The sequence below is a fragment of the Rhea pennata genome, chromosome 18 (genome assembly GCF_028389875.1).
Source record: "Rhea pennata isolate bPtePen1 chromosome 18, bPtePen1.pri, whole genome shotgun sequence".
NCBI classification, from domain to species: domain Eukaryota; kingdom Metazoa; phylum Chordata; class Aves; order Rheiformes; family Rheidae; genus Rhea; species Rhea pennata.
This window is the reverse complement of record NC_084680.1, coordinates 5,832,532-5,856,146: the sequence shown is the minus strand read 5'-3', so window position 1 is coordinate 5,856,146 and position 23,615 is coordinate 5,832,532. Positions and strand designations below refer to the sequence as shown.

The following is a 23,615-nucleotide window of genomic DNA, read 5'->3' as shown; positions in this document are numbered from 1 at the left end:
GTATTAGTGGGAAGGTTTGCTTCTTATCTGGATCTCCCTGAGCATTTCACAATAAAGCTGCAGAACCAGTGGAGACTGGTACTTGGTTAACAAAAAGCGCATCCGTAGCAAGGGTCAAACTTCAAGTCCCAGCTATAAAGTCTGGGAATACAAGAACATTCCAGAGAACAAGAGTAAGGGTTTTCTGTATATCTGCAAAACAATTCATTTCTCCTACTTTGTTCTCAAGAGCAACTGAGTATTTTTGGCTGAAACTTGGAAAACTAGTATGTTCTCATGTTACTAGAGATGATCATAATGTATGCACACATAGGGACAGCATTAAGATAGTACAGGCAGTCTTCATTTGACTATTACTTAACTTCTAAGTGATAACTCTGCATTCATCAGTACATTCCTTTAGGGAATTACATGTCATAAATACGGGAGAGTTTTCAGCAAGTTTTATTCAGACAAGAATTCAGACTGGGGACTGCCAGTTGTAGACATTCTAGTGTGGCCCACTGATAATAAAGCAGATTTTGGTGTTTATGAAAGCCCAGATATCCTTCAAGGTATTTTTTAAAACAGTGGAAATGAAGAGCCTTCGGTAAGTTTGTTGATTTGGCTGAAAGGGACTTGAACACCTCGCAGCTTTGAACCTTATCTATGCTCACTGATCAGTAGAAGCAGGTTATGAATGAACCTTTCTATTGTAGCCCATCCAGTGTATTCACCTTCACAGAAAGCCAGCATGAACATCATTCTTACTTTAAAAGCAAATGTCGAAAGCACATGAATACATATCAAGGGACACGCATGAAGGCAATCATCCATCTTTCAGAGATGCACACACAAGTAACACACAACAGGAAGTCCACACACGCTGCCAAGAAGGGACATAAATACAAAAGCACAACAGCAGAAGGGATGCTTGATGCACACAGATGAATGCACTCAGGAATTTAGGAAGATGGTTGGTGGAACATACATTACCTCTGCTTCCACACTTCCACCTCCCTGTACTCTTGGGCACATACTAATTAACTATCAAAGCCCAACTGAGAAATTATTATTTCCTTCATGCATGCTAACTCAGGAGCATCTTTCCTCTCTCTTCTAAGAGTTAATGCTTGAGAGCAAACACAGAGAGTATCTTCTTTGGAAGGGGCAAACATGTAACTACCACAACTTCCAGGCAATCTAAATAATAAAAGTAGTATTTCTGGCCTCGTTTCGGAAAACAAGAGAGAGAACTGATCACAAACTGGGTCAAGATAGGTCAGTGTACCTCAGAGCGGATCAGATGGCCAGAGCATCCCGGGAGGAAATGTTCTCCTGGAAGGATTATTAGGGGCACATCTGTGCCATCAGACGACCGTGTACAATACCCATCAACTCACTGGGAATTCAATATGGCATTTCCTTTCAAAATGTGCTTTGTGCCTGATGAGCACTGAAAGTAAATCAGCTCCAGCAGTGGCCATGCCCGTAGCTGTGTTGGAAAACTGCCAGACGTCCTGCCCTCTGGAACCCTCTGGATGGCCAGAAATGTAGACCAGCAAGAAGTGGAAGTCTATGCACGAGGTTGGCTATGGTGCTAATCAAAATACATAATAAGGCCTGAAAGGGGATAGGGGGAATGACAACAACACAACTTGTTTTGCTTTTCGAATTCCCTTGTCACTGACCTTTGCAGCAGCTTTAGGGCAGCCCTGGAACCAGCTGAGCAGTTACTGCTCCCAGCTGCAGAGAGGAGAGCTTTTACACCATTGCACAATGCATGTGTGCTTGTAGGGGGAGGTTAGGGCTAGAGAACAAAGAAGGAAATCTAATGGCACCTAACCCAAATGTAATGATCAGGGAGGGAGTGGGAAGAGGACCTGGAGAGGGGGGAGAACCTTACAACCTTTCCAGGATCAGATAGATGGCCAACATCCACATTATAACAAAAACAAAACAAAAACAAAAAAATTCCATGAATGTAAAGTAGGGCACCCTGTGAGGAGACTGTAAAATTCACATCATGATAGCTTAGATTTGTCTTTGTAATTGAGGGGCATTTCCACATGAAACAGTTCAGGCTATTTTACTGGATTTTGAGAACATTATTCCATAGGCACTTTGTGAGTGCAAAACTGAGCAGTCCCAGTGCATTTACATTGATTTTTACCATGCAAGGTCTTGGCCTCTGTGAGAATTAAATATCTTATTGCAAAAAATATCTTAGATCTTATCTAGACTCAAATATCTTATTCATCTAGCTTTCCCATAAGACTGTATCCTTTCTATAATAATAGAAGCAACTAAGAAATGCACCAACTTTAAAAGAAATGTCTTAAATCCAATACACAGAAGAGCATGCAATAACAGCAAACAGAATGGAGTTGATTGTGCTGTTTTTCTGCTGTCACTTTTGAAAGGGATCCTGGCCTTCTCTAATCATGACTATTTCATGCCTCAAATTCTCCACTCCATACTTGCACACAAGTTCCAAACCCATACACAAACCACAGAGATATTTCTGCTTTCTAGGAAACATCTTGCTGAAAAAAAACTGCCTCTCTAACATGATATAACTACTATAGTATGCATTCCTGATAGGCTGTACTCACCACATACTAACTTAAGTATATAATTTTAGAGTTCCATTTTTCTGCTCAGTTTGAATCCAATTTCATTTATTTGGGTATGATTTTCCTCCTGGAAATACCTGAACTTGATTTGCGAGTACAAATAAATAGACATTTAAAAGAAAATTCTAATACAGATTTGTGCAATGGATTAAAAATGTACAGAAACAAAATTACACCTGCTAAACCAAAGGCTGTAGCTCAAAATTCAGCCTTTAGTTATTAAAGGACAAGATGGGACAGTGATGGGCAAACCTCCAAAAGGTCATAATTCTAGTTTGCTTTCCATAATCGTTGCCAAAGTCAAATGCTTCTCAAAAGTAATTGACCTTCTCAAGTCTGCAGAACTGGGAGAAAAATGTAAAAGAAACAAGCTACCTTGGAAGATTTTTGGCAACACATGTGTTTAGCTGAGCAGCAGGAAATATCATATGTTCAACCTTTCTTATGTTATTTCAGCCCTTCCACTTTTGGTTAAATCTGGAACCAAAGAAATGAAGATTAACAAAATAGTCTGTACATGCACTACATTCTTTGTATCTATGCATATGTATACATGTGCACATGGAGTTGAGGGAGCAGACTGGAACATTTTGAGTCCTTGGCTTAAATCTGAATTTTCAAGAAAGGTCTCCAGCTGGGGATGGCTCTGATGAGATGAAATCCAATCTCAAAACTCTAATTACTATCATTAGATCTTTGCTCTACTCTCTGTGTTTGCAACTTGGCCAAAGTCACGGGAATAGGTCATTTCGGCATCCAGTCTCCATACCATTCTGGACTGCTGTTCTGCCCTGAGGGAGACCACCCAGCAAGGAGCTGACAAGCAGAAGTCACCCCAAGCTTATTCTTTGCTTTCTCATTTACTTCTTTGTTTTTAATGGATGTCTCCTGCATTGACTTCATAGTCCTGACACTGTTAATGTCCAGCTTCTAGCAGGAGACCTTGAATTTGCTCCCTAAAGGTCATATTCTGGAGGCAAATTCTTGGCCTCATTGAAATCAACAGTAAAATTCTTACTGCCTTCAATGAGAAAAGATTTTGATCTTGCTCTTCAGACAACACATTAGTCTTGGCAGTGAAGGAGGAAAGTCAAGCCACTGCTGAGGAAAAACTTCAAGGTAATGGTAACAAAGCCTTCTAAATAAGATCAGCAATATCATATGAGATTCTGAGCCTGATAGTTTAACCAAAGTGATACCCAGTACCAACAAAGAGCTAGAAATGTTATGGTGATTAGAAATATCCTACTAGTGGCAGGAAGAACTCATAGAAACACTGGAAAATTAAAGGATTTGAATTCAGCATCCTAGTGCTACCCACACTTTACTGCTTGAATTTGTAGTAGCAGATGAAAACTCCCAGAGTGATCAGACATTAGAAGCACTTGGATACAATATGCTGAGGATTGAATCAATTCCTCTTTGAACAAGAACTTGTAATTTAGAAAAATACTGAATTATGATCTAAAAGTTGCTGTTGAGGGACACTCCACTACTATACTTGGAAATTTTTTTCAGTGAATGATTACTCTCATGCCTAAAAGAAGGTATGTCTTCTTTCTGTTCTGAAGTTGCTTAGCTTCCATGTGTACCCATTGGATTTACTTATATCCTCTATTATTACATTTCTAGCCTCCAATTATCAGATTAATGTTCCCCAAACACATACTTAAAGATCATGACAATCAAGTCACCTCTTAATCTTCTTGAACCAATTACTTTAAAACTTGTTATAAATCCCATAATTATTCTCTTTCTCTCTCTCTCTCTCTCTCTAAATCCTCTCCTGTAGGACATCATTTTTAAATTGTGAAATGAGAACTGGACAAAGTACTTCAGCAGCAGCCACTCTAGTGTCAATACAAGGGTAACATAACCTCCCTACCACTGTTTGATACTTCCTTGTTTACACAGCCAACAATGACTCTAAACCTTTGGCCAGAGCATCACATTAGCAGTTCACATTTATCTATTTGAACACAGGGTTACTCCTACATATTCAGCTTCCAGGTGAAAGACACTGCCCCCACCACCCATCCTTTGAGCATGACCTATCTCTTGTCTTTCTATATGTATGACTTCACATTTGGCTTTCTTCTAATGCATGCTGTTTGCATGTTCTCAATTTATGAAAACACCCAAATGAGAGTCCTGTTTTGGTCATTGTTTACCACTCCCTGAACTCTGCAACATCTGCAAATTTTATCAGCACTGATTTTATGTTTTCTTGCAGGTTGTTGACAGAAAATATTAACTAGTAAAGAGCCAAGATTGCATTGTGCTGAATAAGAGGGAATGTGGCCAGAGTCATACTGTTCAAGTAACAACTCTATTTTTCAGCATGGGAAAATAAATACCTGTGATACAAATGAGTACGAGCTTACACAAGTCAAGAGAAAAAAGATGGGAGAAAGAGATAAGCAGGAGATTGGCAAGATCTGCCTCTTTTTCACTCTTAGGCATTCCATAACCCCAGTTTTCTCTCTGTAGCAGCACTGTGCTGCAGGGACCTAAGACAACCGTGGTAAATGGCTACACACTTCTTTTTGATGCGAGAGTGGCATTTGCCGTCTACATGAGCAAAGCACTGCACTGATGTTATTACCTCATCCTAACATACACGAGTTCTCATACACGAGCCATCATCCCCATCTTCACGGATGGAAAGCACAGGGTATTGAAGTCACCTAAGGGCAGTTACAGAGTACCCTTGAGCAACCTGTGCACCTAAAACCACACTGCCACAGAATAATTAGTTTAATTAGCAAAAATTAGTGCCTTTCTCTCACAAAGCAGTTTCATCACTGCCCAAACACCTTATTTTCCCTCAAAAACCATCTAATTTATTTTTGAGAGCAATTTATTGCTCTGTTCTCTTCCTGAAACCACCAGCAAGAAGGAACCTATACCTTCTGCAAAAGCATGTTTTCTCTCTGCCAGCTACTCTCCTTTTCTCCTTTCTTTACAGAACATCTTGTTGTAATGCCCTTCTAATAACTTTCCCACAAAACTGGGTACCTCTTCAAGCCTGCTCTGTCACCAATGTTTTACAAGTATTAAAGTAACCTCATAAGGCAAGCTGCGAGCTTGTCAGTGCAAAGGACGCCATGTGTTGAACATGTTGGCAGCTCTCAATAAATAACACCCCTGCTGAACAGCTGGTTCTATTGCTTGGGTTTAGAGGAATGTTGTCCACATTGCCTACTTACGTTCATCCTCCTCAATGATGCACTAATGCTCTGTGCATGGGGAGCGGAACTACATCACTTCCAGAAGACACCAAAGTGTTTTTTTTTACAAATTATATCTGAAAACAAGTTTAGATCCTGACTAAAAATTTATGGCTTATTTCAGACATGCAGTTGTGTAACCATGTGTTGATTTCTTGATATAGGTGGAAGAGATAGTCAGACTGAAGGAGAGTAGGTAAAAGATGTGGGATGGTGGGAAGAAGGATCATAGTCTCATTTCCTTCTTCCCTCTCTCTCTCATCAAAAACATAGCCCCCATTTAAGTTATTGCTTTCTTAAGCCTCAGAGCACAGCAACTGCTAGAGGGGATGTTCGCCAAACCACAGTTTGGCCATCTTGATGCGACAAAAAAACGCACAGTCAGGAACAGAAAGGCCCTTGTTTTTCTGCCTCTGCAGTCACTGCTTGAGGCCGAGGAAAGTGCGGTTCAGTGCTTAGCTTCTTACAGCTCCTGGGAGGTGTCTTGCCTCCATGAGTGCAGGTGCCCCGGCTGGCCTTTCCTGTCGAGATCCCAGCCCTGCAGAAGCCAGGTCAGAGAAGAAACACAGACCCCGGCAGTAGCACTTTGCCTCTGCGAGATGCAGCTGCTGTTACTTCCCAGATCCCTCTCTGGCCTGTTCCACAGAGCCTGCAGGTGTTTGGATACAGCTATCTCCCAGGAAAACTGGTGGTATGCTGATGTTTAAATTAAAACAAAGAAAAGCCCTCGTATTACGGTGTACAGCTGAAAACCAGCCCAGCCTGAGTGAGGCACAGAATGTAAACAGCCTATTTGATTAAACCATCTCTAGCAAGAGGACTTCGGGGAATTCCACTCTTTCCTAGCTCAAAGAAATGGAGAAGATACACTGGTACTTTGCTATCCATTAATCCAGAGCTCTTCAAAAGGCAAGAATAATGTGCTCAACTTTCCTCCTAGGTGAAACTGTTGATAGCCTGGAATTCTTGGAGGAAGCTCACCAACATAAATCAGATCCATTTCTTTTTCTCCCTCCCCCTGCCCCCCTTTTTTTAAATGTTCAAGGGCACAGAAATGGTGCAACAACTGATAAACTTTGTCCATGCTGCAATGCAAAATTCTCAGTTCTGAAATATCACTCCTGTCTTCCTCTTGCTGGGGTGTGACCTGGAGAGACCACACTTGAACAGTCTTCCAGATAAGTCTATTAATTACATGCCAGAAAATATTTGTACAATAAAAGAGACTGCTCTTTCAACAACAAGCAGCAGATAAGACTATTAGAAACCATCACATTTGAAGGTACAGAGATTCTGTCAGCACTAGAAACTTTTTGCAATACAGCTAATCTTCCAAGACTCTTAGAACTAAAAGTGGGACCAGAACTTTCGCATCTATTAAATCTGGGAAAACCCCTCTGCTCCAGATGTCTACAACTGACCTTATGGACTGCTGCTCTTGCCTTCTATTTATGTATTTTCATCTAGATCTCAAATTAAAGACCTTTTCCAAATCCAGACTGGGATATCATTTCAGGAGCTCTAATGCTGAAGTCATGTCAAATCGCTACTGATCTCCAAGGTGCCACATACGTTACTCTCTTTTATAGTGTCTGTTGCTCGTGGTATTACAGAAATTGGCAACTGCAAATATTTTTGCACAACCCTAGGAATACAGAGCAGGAATGTTTCTTGTAATGTGCCATCCAGTGTTTTACCATGTTAGTGCAATTTTAATAGACTTGCACAATATTGGCTTTTGTCACTCCACAGACAGTCATTCACCTCACTTTTTCTCACTTTCCAAAGGCACTCTATTTTGGAAAGTAGTGTGGTGGGAGCTGGGGATAGTGATGTGAGTCCTGCATTGATACCACACAGTGAGGAACCACAGCCCAGACCAGTGCTGCCTCCCTTGCTCCCAGGCTTTTTCATTATCTGATGTTTTTCCCATGCATTTTGAATAGCCAGAAAGGCTTTCAGAAGATCCCACTGTGCCCACAGCTCTGCCGTCTCCTGAAGGCCCAAAGCTGCTCACACCTCCCACTCTATGTGCTCACGGAGAAGCACTTGGGAGCAGCAAAAATTAGCACTGCAGGGCGTGCTGCCCACCAGATGTCACGGAAACAAATACTCCGTTCTCTCACTTCCTATTTGAGATCACCGAGGTGCAGTACTAAAGGCACACCCCAGGAGACGTCACAAGAAAACGGGCTTTTGCCGGGGTCCCCCCTGCACTACCCCTCACAGCACCAATACCATGCCTGTCTGCCCGTGGCTCCAGAGTTCATGGTGACCACAGAGCTCAGTTATCTACCTCCTTGGTTCTTGCTCACTCCTGCATCCTTACGCTGGCGGTTCTGTGAAAGGAATGTGCAAGATCAGATATATCAGCCTCGTGCTCAAACTATAGCAGGAGAATCATTCTTTGGATTATTTAAGTTCTTTTACAGCCTTTGCACAACTCAGGAGCAACAAATAGCTTTGACAACAGCCAGAATCCAGATTTCAATGTTTCAAAAAAGAAACAAAATCAGTGGACTTATGAGCAAGAACTTCTGCAGGTTCATTCAAATCAGTCTCTTTGCTTGTATTCCTGAATAGAGTCCAGGCTGATCATTATTTTAAAACGAAATGACACTATAATTTTACTCTGTCTTTTTTCCGTATTTGCCATGATGGAAGCAAAAGAAGAAAAAGAGACATAGACAGACAGTCATATCATCAGAGAAATTCCTACAGGCAGATGCGTAGTAGGAAACATCCAGCAACCCTGCTGGCTCCAACCCACTGCCTGGCCCTGAGTGTATGGTTGATTTTCATTAACTAACTTTTCTTCCTCTGAACTTCCTCAGAGGGGGTTTGTTTATAAACAGATGAAGGGATATTATTCCTGGACATGGGACAGTGCAGGAGGGGGTAAATGAGTTTAGGCCCACAAGACTGGAGAGCAGAGTTTAAAAGTGTTTGTTACTGGGAACACAAAGGCCTCACTGTAAAAACGGTATATGGACTAATTTTACAAGCTACAGGGAATATGATAGGTATATGCAGAAAATGCTCCACAGAGTAAAAACAACCCCACATTCTACAAACTTTTCCCACCGCATCACCATAACCATTACACACCCAAATTAAACCATCTACAGCAGCAATGCAGGTTGTTCTCCATAACATCCACTTTTCAGTTCACTCATTTTTCCCATTGCACGCATTCTGTCTTGACCCCAAATTCTAATACACGTTCATCAGTCTGGAGCAGCCCCCCTCACTTCCTATCCGAAGGAGTTACTCTAGATTTACACTGGTGTGTTCAACAACAGAATCTGGCTTGTACTGCTTACCCTCCCTCTGCCAAGTACATGTTTCAAAATCCTCTGTGTAATACATTTAGCTAACATTTGCTTTCTCTCCCAGTTCTCTTTTTCTCCTTGAACATCTCCATTCATGAGCTCCAGCACAGTAGGCTTTCAATTCTTGCCGAGTTTACACTGAAAATAATTCCCATTAAATTACCACTGGTGAAAGGCGGTATTTTGACCTCAGAGGGAAGGCTGCTCTATTCTTCCACAAGACAGACACAAGGTAAGACAGCAGTAATGCCAGCTCCAAATATCAACCCTAGCACCTCAGTCTTTGCAAGCACAGATGCTGCTGACCTCAGAACAAAATACAATTTGTGTGGTTCGTATGATGCACAGCCTCCCTGTTGACGCTACCAACAGAAACAGCAGTTGTTTAGCTGTGAGCACATGCGCTGGATGATGACCCCGCTGCAAAACAGTCTGCTCTTACCGGGGCACTAATGTGCTCTATGTAAAGCCCCCTTTGCAACTACTCACCCGATATATATTTTTGTAGTAAATGAGTTGCTTTTGCCCTTAATTAACACCCTGAGCTATCTGTGGCCAGATTTTCAGCACTTCAAGATGCTTAGCAGTTGCGATCCACATGTTTTACAAGCTGTTTTAGCAAGTGAATATATTAATTGATGTGCAGATGTATCCAAAACATCAAAATATTCCAATTTAAATAATAGACTGAACTGAGAGGCCTGGGAAAGATTTGCTTTTCTCTCTCCTTTTTTTGGCTGCATATGCTGTTCCATTTCATAAATGTAATAATTTGAGATGATCCAAACATCAACAGCATGTTCAGGTCAGAGATGTTAATTCAAAAACATTTCCAAACAGCTCATGTCACAAATGCCAACTTGTCTCCCTCTGTTACCTCTCCTCCATTTTGCTAGGGCATGATGCCAGGTAGAAGAAGTTATAACCACCACTAGCTCAGCACCAGGTACAGTGGTAACCTAGCAAAGAACTATGAGCAGCTACAGGAAAAGCACTACAGGAATGAGAATGCATCGACTTCCAATTAAGAACAATCCAGCCTGAGGAATAATTGTCATCACCACTAAAAAGAGCTTAACAAAAGGCCAAGCCTCTTGGGTTCTACTTCCAGCTCTGTCACCAACATGCTGCCACATCTCTGACATATCTATTCCTCAGTTTCCCTGATTTTAAGGACAAAGAGCTCCCATGCCTTCAAAAATTATTATCAGCATTTGTAGGTTTCTTTTAGACAGTGATCAGGACTACAAATATACAACCTTACTACACTAATAAAGAAAAACAACAACAGTAGAATGCATTAGAAGAGGAGAAAAATAAGCAACATTGAAAATTAAAACAAACCAGTAATAGTGAATTTTCTTCCTCTCCATCTCTTCTTCTTGCTGTCTTAAATAAAACAAACAAAGTAATGGTGATAGGATTTCTTTCCTCAATCCAATGGACTGATCTTTGTGAATATGCTTCTAGTACTAGCAACAGAGAATAGACAATGAAGAAAATAAAGGAAAAAAGGGATCCTGCAGATGATGCACAGTGTCTGGAGCAGGCCTCCTCTTCTCACAATTCCACGACGACAGAAGACTCCTGGGAATCAGATGAGGGAGGGGAAGATGGGTCAGAGGAGAGAAATCCATATGGGAAAGTGATTTAAAGCAAATAAAGAGAAAATAAATTAGATGAGGAAACAAAGGCAAAACACAATGGAGAGGAGGAAGGAAAAGAGATAAAAGGGACCTAAATATTACTCAAAAGAAAGACTCAAGGAAAGCCTACCAGAACCCAGGACTTGATCAGAAAGTTGCTCTAACACAGCAATTCTTTTGCTTTCACGAGATGGTATCATATCTCTTAGAAGCTGTTTCACCAGGCCAATTCCAGACGCTTCTCAGTTTCAGTTCACCCTTACTCCCCTGTCTGTGAGAACAACTGCTCACTCCTTGTTTGTGTACCACTAGGATGGATATTAAAGAGAACAATATCAATAATTCCTGGAAAATATGCATGAGCATATGCTTGACTAAGCACACAAACACAGAGACTTTTTACTCTCCATTCTCACAGTATTTTGCATAAAGCTTGGCTGAAAGTCTTGGTTGCCAACCTAAGGGCTACCCTTCGTCTGCAAGGCGGGGGGACACTACCCTCGCGTGATGAAAGAGGAACAGAACTTCGGAGAGCTCACGAATATCCACGTCACGGCATTCGCTTGCTAGGGAAGAGGAAAACAGACCAATTCTGCCTAGCTGGAAGAAGGGAAAGAAGGGGGAATCAAGGACACCAGATAGCAGAGAAAGAACCGAGAATACGATGGTGATAAGAGAGGGTGGAGGGATTGGATGGGAAAGCTGCACACTTACATCACCCAGCAAAACAGAAAAACTGAGACAGTGTTTTGAATAAGGACTCATTTTAACAGTGAAAAAAAAAAAAAAAAAAAAGGTTGAAAGAGACAGAGGCCAAAGAGGGATTTGGATTATAGCAAAAACAACTAAAATAAACATATCCCCTTCCCCAGGCCAATTTCTCTGACGTTAGGGCTTCATAATTTTTCTCTTCTTGCTTGGCTCCATTATCCAAAGTACGATAGGAGAGCAAAATAATGGATGTTAACGCAAGGACTATGGAAGGCTCCAAGCTGTAGATGAGAAATGCAAAAGACTTTCTCTGAAATCAGAGCCTAAGCGAGAGTCAACCAAGGTCAATGACAATTTTTCATGATCTTGAATAGGTTTAGGATCACATACATGCAGCCTGTGTAAATCTAACACCATGAATCCATCCTCCTTCTCATCAAGGGAAAATTTGACTCGTGTTTATGTTTGTTCACAGTTCTTGCTATGATACATATCGTACCTATGCTTAGCTGCTGGCAACCTTATGGATGTGGAACAGTTCACGACTAAACAAATTATTCTTTATGATAGCTATGAATAAAGAGATCAGAATGCAAAATTCTGAGAGAGCTGTTAATTCCCTTTTTAACCCATCTTTTTGAATTCTACTCTACTTGTGTTCGGAGTACAAATACTTTATGCATGGCTTTGGCGAGTCCAAACTATAATAGGCACTAACATTAAATCAAAGCAGTTTACAAGATCTGCCACTTTTGTCAGAATATGTAGGAAAATAAACAAGCTTCTTTCCTTGATCACTGGAGCTTAAATGCTCTATTGATCTGAGAAGAAAAAAATCAAAGATGCTTTGGAAATTCTGTGTGTAGTGCATGTATGCTCAATGTTAGAGAAAATGATGAGAAGACGGTTAGGAATAAGTAAGCATGGAAAAGCAACAAAATATTTCTTTTCCACTGAAAGCTGAAATGAAGACAAGAGTCACATCCAGATGCCAGCTACCCTAAGGTAGGGAAATGACCATAAACCAACATGAACATCATGTCAGAAGCTTCATTTTCAGAAGTCTCATTTTTGGAAAAAGAAAAAGGGATAGATCACTCAATTTTCCTATGTCCAGTAGACATAGATAAAACAAATGCCCTAAGCAAGGAAATAGAAAACTACAGTGTATTTTCTGCATTTGAATTAGAAAGATTAGCATAGACTGATAAGGTAAAAACAGTATTAAATGAAAAATCTGGTAGCAGTAAGAGAGGAAGCTATATATAGAAAAAGATGATATTAGGCAAGTTAATATGGTTGAGAAGAAATGTAGATAGTTTTATCAAATGAGTTTCCTGATATATTTTCAGAATAATCCAGAATGTAAGATTTAAAGATGTACGTATGTAATAAAGTGAAAGTGCTCATTCATACTATGATGAGATGTAGGAACTGCTACACAGCCTAAGATCAGAGAAGTCTGGGAAATGTTTGATCAAATACTTTTCTCAGGAAAAAAGGAAATTAATCAAAACAGTCTATTTGTGGGAAAGGATCAATTTTGGCACATATTCTAGCTTAAAATTTCAATATAAGTTTCAATAAAAGCTGTCTAAACACTTGATTTTTTTAAAAAAAAGTAGTATCTAGGATATATTTTTCTTTCTCATAGTTAACACTTTTCAAAACCAATACCTTGGATTTTCAAGTACTTAAGATATTGTCAGTCTGTCCTTCTCTCTTCCTGTCTTACATTACAGTGATAACTTTTGGTCTCAGCTAAAGATCTTTGGTTTATCATAGGGTACTGGGAAAGTTTCTGTGGCCTATGCTATATCAGAACATACAAAGTGGATATTCTGTGACTGTTTGCACTAATTATCTAATATTATATCCCTTTCACTGCAGGGGACTGAATCTGGCAACCCAGGTGGTCTCTTCTATGCCTGTGCTCCTATAATTTCTATCAAAGAAAAGAAAAGAGGAGCTGAACAAACAAAGGCTAAAACTGGAAGCAAAACTATTATATGAGAACATTTCAGCTGACCCCGGTCATTGAAGGGTTTATTTTTGTTTTTTCAATATGTCTTTTTGAAAAAAGCACTATATTTTGGCTTTCTATTCTGGGTCAGGCCAGTGTGAGCAATGGAAATCCAAGGCAAAAGTGCTCAGCTAATCCCCTGGTCTTGAAAGCACCTAAATACCATCAGTCCTGGAATACTTTTACTGCTCAGCTCCTCAGACAGATGTCTCAGCATGCACCTCTGCTGTGTCAGACCTTCAAAATTTGGCACCTATGTCCTCACTAGGCCAGAGCAGGACTCACTAGAAGGCATTTCTCCACCAAGTTGGTGTTCTCACACAATTCGGTGTTTCCATCCTGCATTTAATATAGGTGGGGCCCTGGTGACCAGGGCACTTCTTTGGACTCTAGAGACCCAGTTTCCATTCCTTCATCTAAGACATTCAAGCCCATATGCCCAATGACCCAAAGAAGAATGGTAAACACTAAGCCAAAGGCTATTCTGGGAGGAAACACTTCTGACTCCTCCTGTTGTGTCCCTGAGGACAGAAAACCTTACAAACAGCAAGGTGAGAGAAGAGAAAGGAGAGACATGCCCATTGAGCTCCACTCTTTGTGCCTGCTGGTGGGTTCTGCTCCTTGCTGTTCAGTGGTCCATGGCGGAGGATCTCTCCCACCTTCAGCAAAGGCAAACGCACACAAGAAGCCTGTGGGAACAATATCAGCAAATTCCTGCGCCCTCTTTTAAAAGGCAAGGCAACTTGTCATGTTATTTATGAGAAAGATCAGAGTCACCTACCTTCACGAAAGGGTTTGGGGTTAGGGTCTCCACCGCTGCGATGCTGAGTGAGACCTCTGGGACCAAGGATTTAAGCAAATCCTTCAGTTCTGACTGGAAACCACCAGCAGGGAGTTGCACGCGGCAGGGGCTGACAGCAGGCATTGCTCAGCGTGCCGGCAGCTTTTGGATCCCCTCCGCCGTGTGCAGTGCTCCCCGGGCGCTGTGTGGGAAGACCAAGTGGAGCCCCCACCAGAGAGCAACTTCCATCCCGATGTGATTAACTTTTAGAAATCTGACTAACCGACTGGAGCTGCCTTTCGGTAACTCTGTAACACACGAAGCCTCTCCGAGGGCTTCTCCTCACCCCTGCTGCTCAGGCCTTCCCTCTTCAGCCCTGCTCGCCACTTCTCCAGACGTCTTCGCCGAATCCCTGCGGAGAGCCCAGTTCCAGGTCTCTCTCCAAAGACAGTCCCCTCAGCCTGCTTTCTGCTTCCTGCAAGTTTTTCTAACTGAAAAGCGGGCTAGCTTGAAATAAATCAGGCCTAAATGAAAATTAGAGAAGCCGGCTCAGCCTGTCAAAAATCTCAGTGCCTGCAGAATAGCCATATGTTATTTAGGAATCTAAATTTACCATCCTTCACACATAAAAAGTCTAACTTCCTTCTTTTTTTTATTACTGTTTTATTGATTAGAGCAGCTCACATGTAAGTGCTTTAAAGAAAAAAAAAAAGTTATCCTCAGTATGTTGTTCTGATTCTAGTCTCCAGCCTTTTAAAGGGACGAGACAGATCAAAACTGAAAGCCTTAAGGAAAGAAAAAATCCTTTTTTTTTTTTTTTTTCCCTAGCTTCCAACTCTTGTCCCAGCTTCTGCAGGCTGAGGAAAATGAGACAATCAAATGCAAATGTTTAGTGAGTGATGGGCTATGTTATATTTTTTCAGGGGCCTATTTGTCACAACTTACCCAGATTCATACTCATCAAGTAGGTAGTCATTTGAATCCTTCTACAGGGAAAATCAAAAAACGGACGGCTACCGTGGTGTCAGCCTAGGCACCCTGACAGACCATCTGTAGAGGCGTTTGAGCCCCTATCGCTTGCTATGCCGTAGCTGGTAGCTGCCATGAGGAGAAGCAGGGTAATGCATCACCCACAGCTGTCCAGCAGTTCTTCCCTTCCATCTACCATGCCCATCGCCCTGGGGTCTAGGTACATGTGAGCCCTTAATTAAATGACAGAACTGAAAACTGTTACATTTGACTCAGTTGTTCTACAGTCCTTCACTTCAGTACTTTCTTAAAGACCAAACCAAAAAAGTTCATACAGTTAAAAGATAACAGGCTACCAAAGAAAAGAAAATGCCACATTATCTACCTATTACTTTAATGCTAGTAAATGTTAATGTAAAATCAATACTGAAGAGTTCCTGAAGCTCCCAGGACACCTGCTAAGAGCGCCAGCTCCCTGGGAAAGGACCTGGCTCACTGAGTCTACTCAAAGTGTCTTAATTCAGTACCAGACTCCAAAATTACAGAAGGAAACTAAATGAACACCAAAACTAAATGTATGTCCTTAAACACTGTGAACAGACCTGTGTAGTGTCATTTACATATCTTTATAATTGCCCAATTATTGGGCCCCTGACGCAGACATTTCTCAGTCCGTTACACACAGGGGCTGCGGCTTTAAGTGAGCTCCGCTGTGCTGATTTTGGCATTTCTTCCCCTTTGGATTCTGCTGCAGTTTTATGTTCACCAAGGACTGAAGCTGGGAAAACATAGGCACTCCCTTACATATGAAGCTTTATTAAGTTGGGATCGTGCTCTCTGTTGGCGGGCAGAGGAATAGAGAGAGGAGAATGAAATGGGGAAGGGAAAAAAACCAAAACAAAACACAAGTAACTTTCACTCTTCAGAGCAGGCACGCCTTCCTACTCCAGCTCCCGCTGCTGATCATTCATCCCGCTCCTCTCAGCTCTCAGCTAGTAAAGAGTCAACATCTCATTTCTATGAAAACATGAGCTATCCCACTCCTGAGTCTTATACCAGAAAACACACTGACAGGGACTCTGGAGGCTCCCGTTTCTTAGCATGGAATTGCATTTCCACAGTAGAACTGAAATATCTTTGATTACAACAGAAGCAAGGTCAACGGTGTTTTGAAGCGTCTTATTTTGCATGGTGTGTGTATTATGTAACTCGACTACAGTCTGGACCTTAACCCTTTCGTTCACAATAGAGATGCGTTCAAAGACTCTACTTTGGAAAGTGTGCAAACTTGCATGATTAATACCATGTGTACATGTGTGTATTCGTAAGAGGGATGTACTGTGCTGTGTGGTAGGTAGTCTTTGTCCAAGAACTATGTGACCCAAGTACACGCTGTTTGAGAGCTGCCCACACTGTGCTAGTCACATCGCGGGAGCTGCAGAAATCAAGCATGGCTTAGCTCTGAAAATGCTTCTGAGCTTTTGCGTAACACAGATCAATGGGTCAGACTTCTAGTTTCCCAACAGCTTTCCTTGACAAACGCCAGAACAGATATCAGTGAAGTCAAGCAGGGCAGCAATAGCATCAGTGCCAACCAGTGTGAAATGGGCAGAACCTGGCACCAAAGACTGCCTATCATCAGAGACAGGGCATGGCCCAGTGCAATGACGAATCCACTTAAGAGCGCTGTAAAATTAGCCATTTATGAAAACAAATTGAATACTGCAGTAAAGGGTGACGTAAGGAGAGTTGGCTCCAGAGAGAAACAGAAACTCTTGTAGCCTGGAACAGTAGAAGAGTTCCTTTGAAACAAGGCTCGAACATAGAAGCTTGTAACAACTCAGATTCTACATGAGGTTTTTAAGACAGACAGTCTTCCCCTATAGGCATTCTCTTGGCTTCTCTATCACTCGCAGTGACTACCTAGATGCCTGCAAGGAGACACTGAAGAGGAAAAGTCAGCAGAGGCAGAAGGTGGGGGGTAGAAAGTAGATGAAGATATAGGAAAGACCCCCAAATGAGGTGTTTTCCAGTCAATCCAGCCCTATGCCAGATCTGTATAAACACACAATTTCCCACCTCACATCTGGGATGAAATTTGGGAATAAACTCATTTCTTACACTGTCAGCAAATTTGACCCTGCCCCTGCCCTGCATCTGAACAACCAGAAGGGCTTTCGATTTCAGTGAGGTCCTACAGATGCAACTCCAATGGCAGAACAGGGCTCCTAAGTCTGTTACAGCCCCAAACAGTGAAAATGAGAAAGCCAAGTATTTTGGCAGCCAGAACCCTTGATTTCCTCATTGAGGGAAGTGTAATCTCTCCCTAAGCTTGCTGCAGGTCTGGGAGGCTGTAGTGTGCGGAGGATACTCCAAGTGAGTTCCTCTTGGAGCTCTTCCAGGTGTTTACACACAGAGCCAAACCTGGCTCCTCTTCAAGAGTGTGTGTGTTGGGGGGGGGGAGGGGGACTTTTAAAAATAAAATAAAATCACAAAGTCCTCCAGAGCTGAGCAACAAGGTTTACAGTGCTAAACTGGGGCATTTCTTTTCATTTTTAACAGTGGAATGTTGTTTCCCTGCCTAAAATGGGTCAAGTGTTTTATACGAGCAACAACTCAACCTCCCCCATCCAATTAAAGCATTTTACTACAAATGATCTTTGTGCGTGTCTACTTTCCCTATTGTGTGAATTACAGGTATTTGTACAAAAGACAGACACAGCACCATAGGTGCTGGATTAAACATATAAAAAGTAATTGACTGTGTGTACTCACTGATGAGATCTATTGCAAACTCAAACTCTGCCTTTCCTAACTTGAAAGAGAAGCAGTTTGAGCCCCAGTGCTTGAGTTAAGATTGGGAAACAGAAGAGTGGAGTATGAGAAACAGAATCATACAAGGAAATAATACAGGTATTAATCTATTTCTTCTATGAAATTACTCATTATGTCTGCCCTGCCATAGGTAAAAGGAAGACCAGTCCATGCCCAGCATCTCCTACCCACTCTGCCAGCCCCACACACTGCATCTGCCTCCTTAAAAGTGAACAGAGCAGCTGGGATTGGGGAAAGTTAAAGGAATGTACTGCTGAGTTCATCTTAGTTTTTGTTTTCCTTAGGACAAAGCAACTTTCTTGAGAGATGGCAGTCCCGTAGGTCAAGAATGGGGCAGTCAAGATTAAGAAAATCAAAGACACAAACGTGGCAGGGGAGAGAAAGGAGAGCAGTGCTAGCGGCTGATCAGTGACTGTACCACCAAGACGAGCATCCGCTGCACTCTCGTAGGAAGTGACTCCAGTTAAAGGGAAAAGGGAAATCCTCCCTGTCTCTTTAAGGCATCCTAGGACATGGAAACTCTGTACTTCCAGGGAATCTCCTTGCCAAAAGAACTGTAAAACATGTCTCTCTTCCCCCCCCCCCCGCCCCACACCTCCCCACCCGTTTCTCCTTCTGATTTGTTTTCTTTCTTTTTTTTTTTTTTTTTAAGGGCATTTCCATTTTCTATGACTTCCTTCAGCGCAAAGATGGATGTGGCGTCATTTATAAGGGTTTGTAACCCTCCAAAAAGTATCCGATTTCACGACAACTTCACTGCACTTTATCACTAAAGCAGCGAGAGGGAGGGAGGCGGCAGGAGGGAGGGGGAGAGGGAAAGAACACGGGGCAAAAAGAAGGACCCAAATTCATGATGGGCTCATAAAATTTAAACAAGGAAAGTGCAATATTCTTCATTATTGCTCAGCTCTGACAGCTTAGTTTGGTAGCGGGTTTTAGTACTAAATGATTTTATAGGGCAATTTGACCTTACAATCATTTGTGTTACACTTGCCATTTCTAAGAGGAGACAAAAATACTCAAGACATCCTCTAGCTGCAGTACTAGTCCCAGCCCTAGCTGAGTGTCAAGGGGTTGGGAACTTTATAAACTCATTTGATTCATTTAAGGTTTCACAATAGCCAGAAGTTCCTTTATAGCTTTTTGGAAACCACACACTAACATAGCAAAAGAATAAAAAATAAATAAATAAAATAAAAACAACCCCCAAAACAACATAACAGTGAAATACACTAAAGAGCTAATAAAATGAAGGGGATCATATAGGGACCTTACACATGTATTTCTTTGCAGCCACACACCAGACAGATTTCTTTACATAAGTCACACATACACACAAGCTACTGTTAAGTGCTCTACTTACAGTTTTCCAATCTGGAGATTAGTTAAAAACCTACTGTAAGAACTCTCTTTCTTATTTGCATCCTAATCCATACAAACAGAAATAAAGAAACTACCTAAGATACTGCCATTTCCCTACGCAAAACTTTACATAACTTTTTCTTTGAGCATACACTTTCAGACAGTTTGCCAAGCTCTGGTATTTCACCAAAAATACACCTAATAAATGCACTCGTATGTGTTTACACAAGCATTCATATACTTATGCATGCTGCAACATACACACGTATATTTAAATACACATAAACACATACTATACACACGCATGCCTACAGCAGGCTGGTCTGCCGGCACTCGAGACGTAAAAGAGATGCTACAGCCACAGGCACAATGAGCTACCTACCTGCAATGACAGCCGGAGATCTCTGTCCCCCCTCAGCTTTCAGCCACACTTGCAAAGTGAAGGCATCTCTGGGCAGCTCAATATCTGCTTTCAGCCGCAGCTGATCACCTTGTCCACTGAAATAGAGTGCCCTGCTTGGGGTAAGGGACTCCTCTTCGTCCTCTGCCTCCCGCTGTTGCCTCCTGCGGGGGACATGCCCAGGCTCCCGACCAGCAGTGGAGCGCCTTCCTCGGGCTAACCTGGTGGCACAGGTGCCCGGGGCAGTGTAGCGGAGCTGGCGGGTGTGCCTGGTGTCCCTTCTTGCCCTGCGGGAGCGCTCGTCCATCCCACATTCGGGTCCACTGGCTAGGGCTGTACAGAGAAGCGCAAGAGGCAGCAGCAAACTCCAGAGCTGCATTTCCAATCTTCCCCCCCCTTCTCCCCTGCAAATCCTCCCGATCTGCCAGCTTTGGGCTCCTCCTTGCCTTGACTTTCTTCTCTTGTTCACCCTTCTTGGTATTTGCTCTTTTTATAACCCTTCTCAGTTGCTTTTTCTTTTCTTTTTTTCTTTTTCTTTCTTTCTTTTTCCTGCTTATAGATTTTTTTTCCCCTTAAAACAAATAAAAATAAAATAAATCAAAACTCCTTCTTGGTTGAAATGTATTTCTCTGTTCTTCCTCCTCTATCTGTCTTCTTCTCCTCTATTCCTCCACAGCTGGAATTCCTCTCTCTTCTTTTCTCTGCTGGATTTTCTTCCCTTTATTTTTTTTCTTCTTAAAAAAAAAAAAAAAAAAAAAAAAACACACACACACACACACACACACACACAACAAAACAAAAAAACAAAACAACCCCCCAGCTTTCTCCAAGACTCAGACCCACTGATTTCCCTCCCCCCAAAAGATGCTCTAATCTATTTATTTTTTTGGCCTCCTTTATAACATAAGCCACAACCCCCTCCTTCCCCCCAACCTCCCCCCCTCCCTTCTTCTCCACAAAATGAAAGAAAAGAGAAAAAGCCCCTCAGAAGATGAGTAAACAAGAATATGCTAATCTACTCTAGGGTGCTCCACCTTCCCAATTGAATGATTCCCATTAAAACTGCAGGGATCATGACTAATCAATCAGCTTGAAGGAGCAGATAGCTTCAGAGGTTCAAACACTTTTGCTGTTTTCTTTTTTCCCCTTCTTTCCTTCTCTTCCTTTTTTCCCCTTCCACTTTCCCCTCTCTTATTTATTTTTTTAAAAAGACAATTAAGATGAATGGATCAACATGATAAAAATCCTGCACCCCTTTTTGCAATCTCCCCAGCTTTCCTTCTCAGTCCAGTCCAAAACACACATTCCTATTTTTTTTTCTTGGCAAAAGAGAAAGCTATTTCTCCTCTCAGACTCCCCGTTGCACTTTGCTGGTAAACCTTATGCTCCTCTGCAGCACATAAAGAGTCTTGAAACTTGAGTCTCAGATATTTTTTAAATTGCTTTCTTTCTTTCTCTCTTTTTCACTCTCTCTCTCTTTTCTAATTCTTTCTTTTCCTCTTATTATTTTCTTAAAGTTATGCAATCAGCAAGGCTCCCCCTTTTGTGGTCCCCCTCAGTGCAGTTGTGTGCAGCTAATCCAAATGTTGCATCAAAGGTCCCCATCGAATCATCAGGAGCTAAAAGGAGAGAAGCTTTTTGAAGAGCATTTGCCTTCCAGAAGCTGTAGCAACAGAGCAGGATCTGGTTTTTGAATGCTCCCAAAGACTCTTGCTCTTTTTTTTTTTTTTTTTTTTTTTTTTTGAAATAATAAAAAAAAGAATGTTAATTTTATTGGTGGATTGAGTCAAAAAATCCTCTCTTAATATTGCTAATTTTTCAGTCTAAGGAATTCAGCTCCCCTGGTTTCCCTGGCTCAGTTGTAGCCACAGGTAAGATTCTGGCTGCTTGCTGGTTTGTAGATCTCTGTTTCTGAGCTGGGACGTTTCTTTTTTTCTCTTTTCTTTTTTATTTTTTTATTTATTTTTTTATTTTTTTCACTCTTGAAAGATCTCAAAAGCTCCCCCTGATGGCAACAAAAAGGATTTTTCTAAGCACTTAATAAATGGAAATGACTTAGCAGTAGAACACTGTGAATCTACTGGCCACTATTCCATTCACAAGAAGTCCAGCAGAACCAAGCTGAATCACACCCAATTCATTCACAAACCCAGTAACTCACGTTAGTCTCTTCTCCCTTCTCAAACATAACAGAGCTCATACTGTACTTTCCTACAAACTTTTAACAGCAGTCATTGAAGAGAGAGTTCTCCCAGGATTATAATTTTACAGCTTTCACAGATTACCCCATTGGTATCATGGGTTTATTATGACTACTGAAACTTAAAAGATACCTGATAAAATTAATGAAATTAAAATTTTCAACCAGAAAGAATTCTTCACGTTTGAAAGGTGTCTGAATGATGGGGTTTTTACCTCCTAATTTGCAATCATTCAAGAAGGTACACTTAGCATTCAGTTTGGAGAGATGTTGGATATATCTAGAAACTCCCACAGAAGTCAACAAGAATTACAGCCCATCAGTCCCTCTCTAATCATACAAACCTTCCCTCCAAAATAACTCTACTTGCAATAAAAATACAAAATGCTGGAAACATCCACAAAGCTTTTAATGCAAGATCTCAAAGTGATGAAGCTTCTCAATAACCACAAGGAAACTGTTAATAAATAAACTATACCATGGTCTGAACTCACATAAATGTCCTGAAGAAGGTAAAAAAAAAAAAAAAAAAAAAAAAGATACTTATACGTATGTGCTTACTCTGCGGAAATAATTTAAAATTACAGCCTATGCGCTGTACTTTACTATAAGTACTAACAACACATAGAGGACAATGCAAATTAAACACAAATTCAAAAATTTAAAATGAATCTTCTCAACTTCAAATAATGCAAAAACTAAACCAAGAAACTTCTTGATGTCTGGGATAGTGCTTTATCCACTTGAAAACTCACTCCCCTGAAGTCCATGGGAATTTTGGCCATGCAGAGTCTGGAAGAGCAAGCTGTTTAACTTAAATAATACAGGTTCCAATTTTTCCAGTGGAGAAAGCTAATTATGTGAAATGAAAATGTTTCTCAGGACATTATGATTTGGCTGATATCATCAATGCAAATCATTGAAATATTTCAAATTGATGGGACTGTAGCATTTCATTTTGAATCTATTTGACCTTTTATCTCTTAAAATATTAACAGTAAAAGAAAATGAATCACTGAGACCAAGACACAACACTTCAATAAGTTGGTTTGCAACTTCAGTAATAAATTCTGTGGAATTCTTGCTACAGAAGCAAGATCCACATCTCAGCTTTCTGTTCCGATTGTAGCCCATAAGAAACTATGAAAAGATGGAATTTACTTCTAGAGCAGAAATACATGTTTGATCATTTTTACTGCAAAGACATAGCAAAAATATAAAGAAAATGAGATATACGAACTCTTGAGTCCTGAGTGACAAAAAGCTGAGAGTAGAAGGAAGATGTGATTTTAGAAAAAGTGAGTAAAAATGGAACTCCTTAAGTTTGTGGGTCAGATCTTTCTTCCCTGACAACAGATGAAATTCTACCCTGCACAGATGGACATTTATTCTTTGCTTAAGCCAGTACTTAAGTGATGTACGGGCTTTCTGGCAGGGGGGTTTCTACCCAAGGAGAATAATCCTCCTGTTGAACTCAAGTGGAGTATTCTCCTAAGTAAAGGGAGCAGGAT

General features: G+C 41.2%; 1 protein-coding gene across 1 annotated transcript in view; it reads right to left on the bottom strand.

Annotated features, from left to right (window-relative positions):
* Positions 1-20,283, bottom strand: part of PAPPA (pappalysin 1) — a 180,977-nt gene extending 160,694 nt beyond the window's left edge. Inside the window, exon 1 of the mRNA XM_062590886.1 lies at positions 19,887-20,283. Coding sequence (XP_062446870.1) covers positions 19,887-20,283 — 397 coding nt within the window. The remainder of the gene's footprint in view (positions 1-19,886) is intronic.
* Between the last annotated feature and the right edge of the window lie 3,332 nt (positions 20,284-23,615).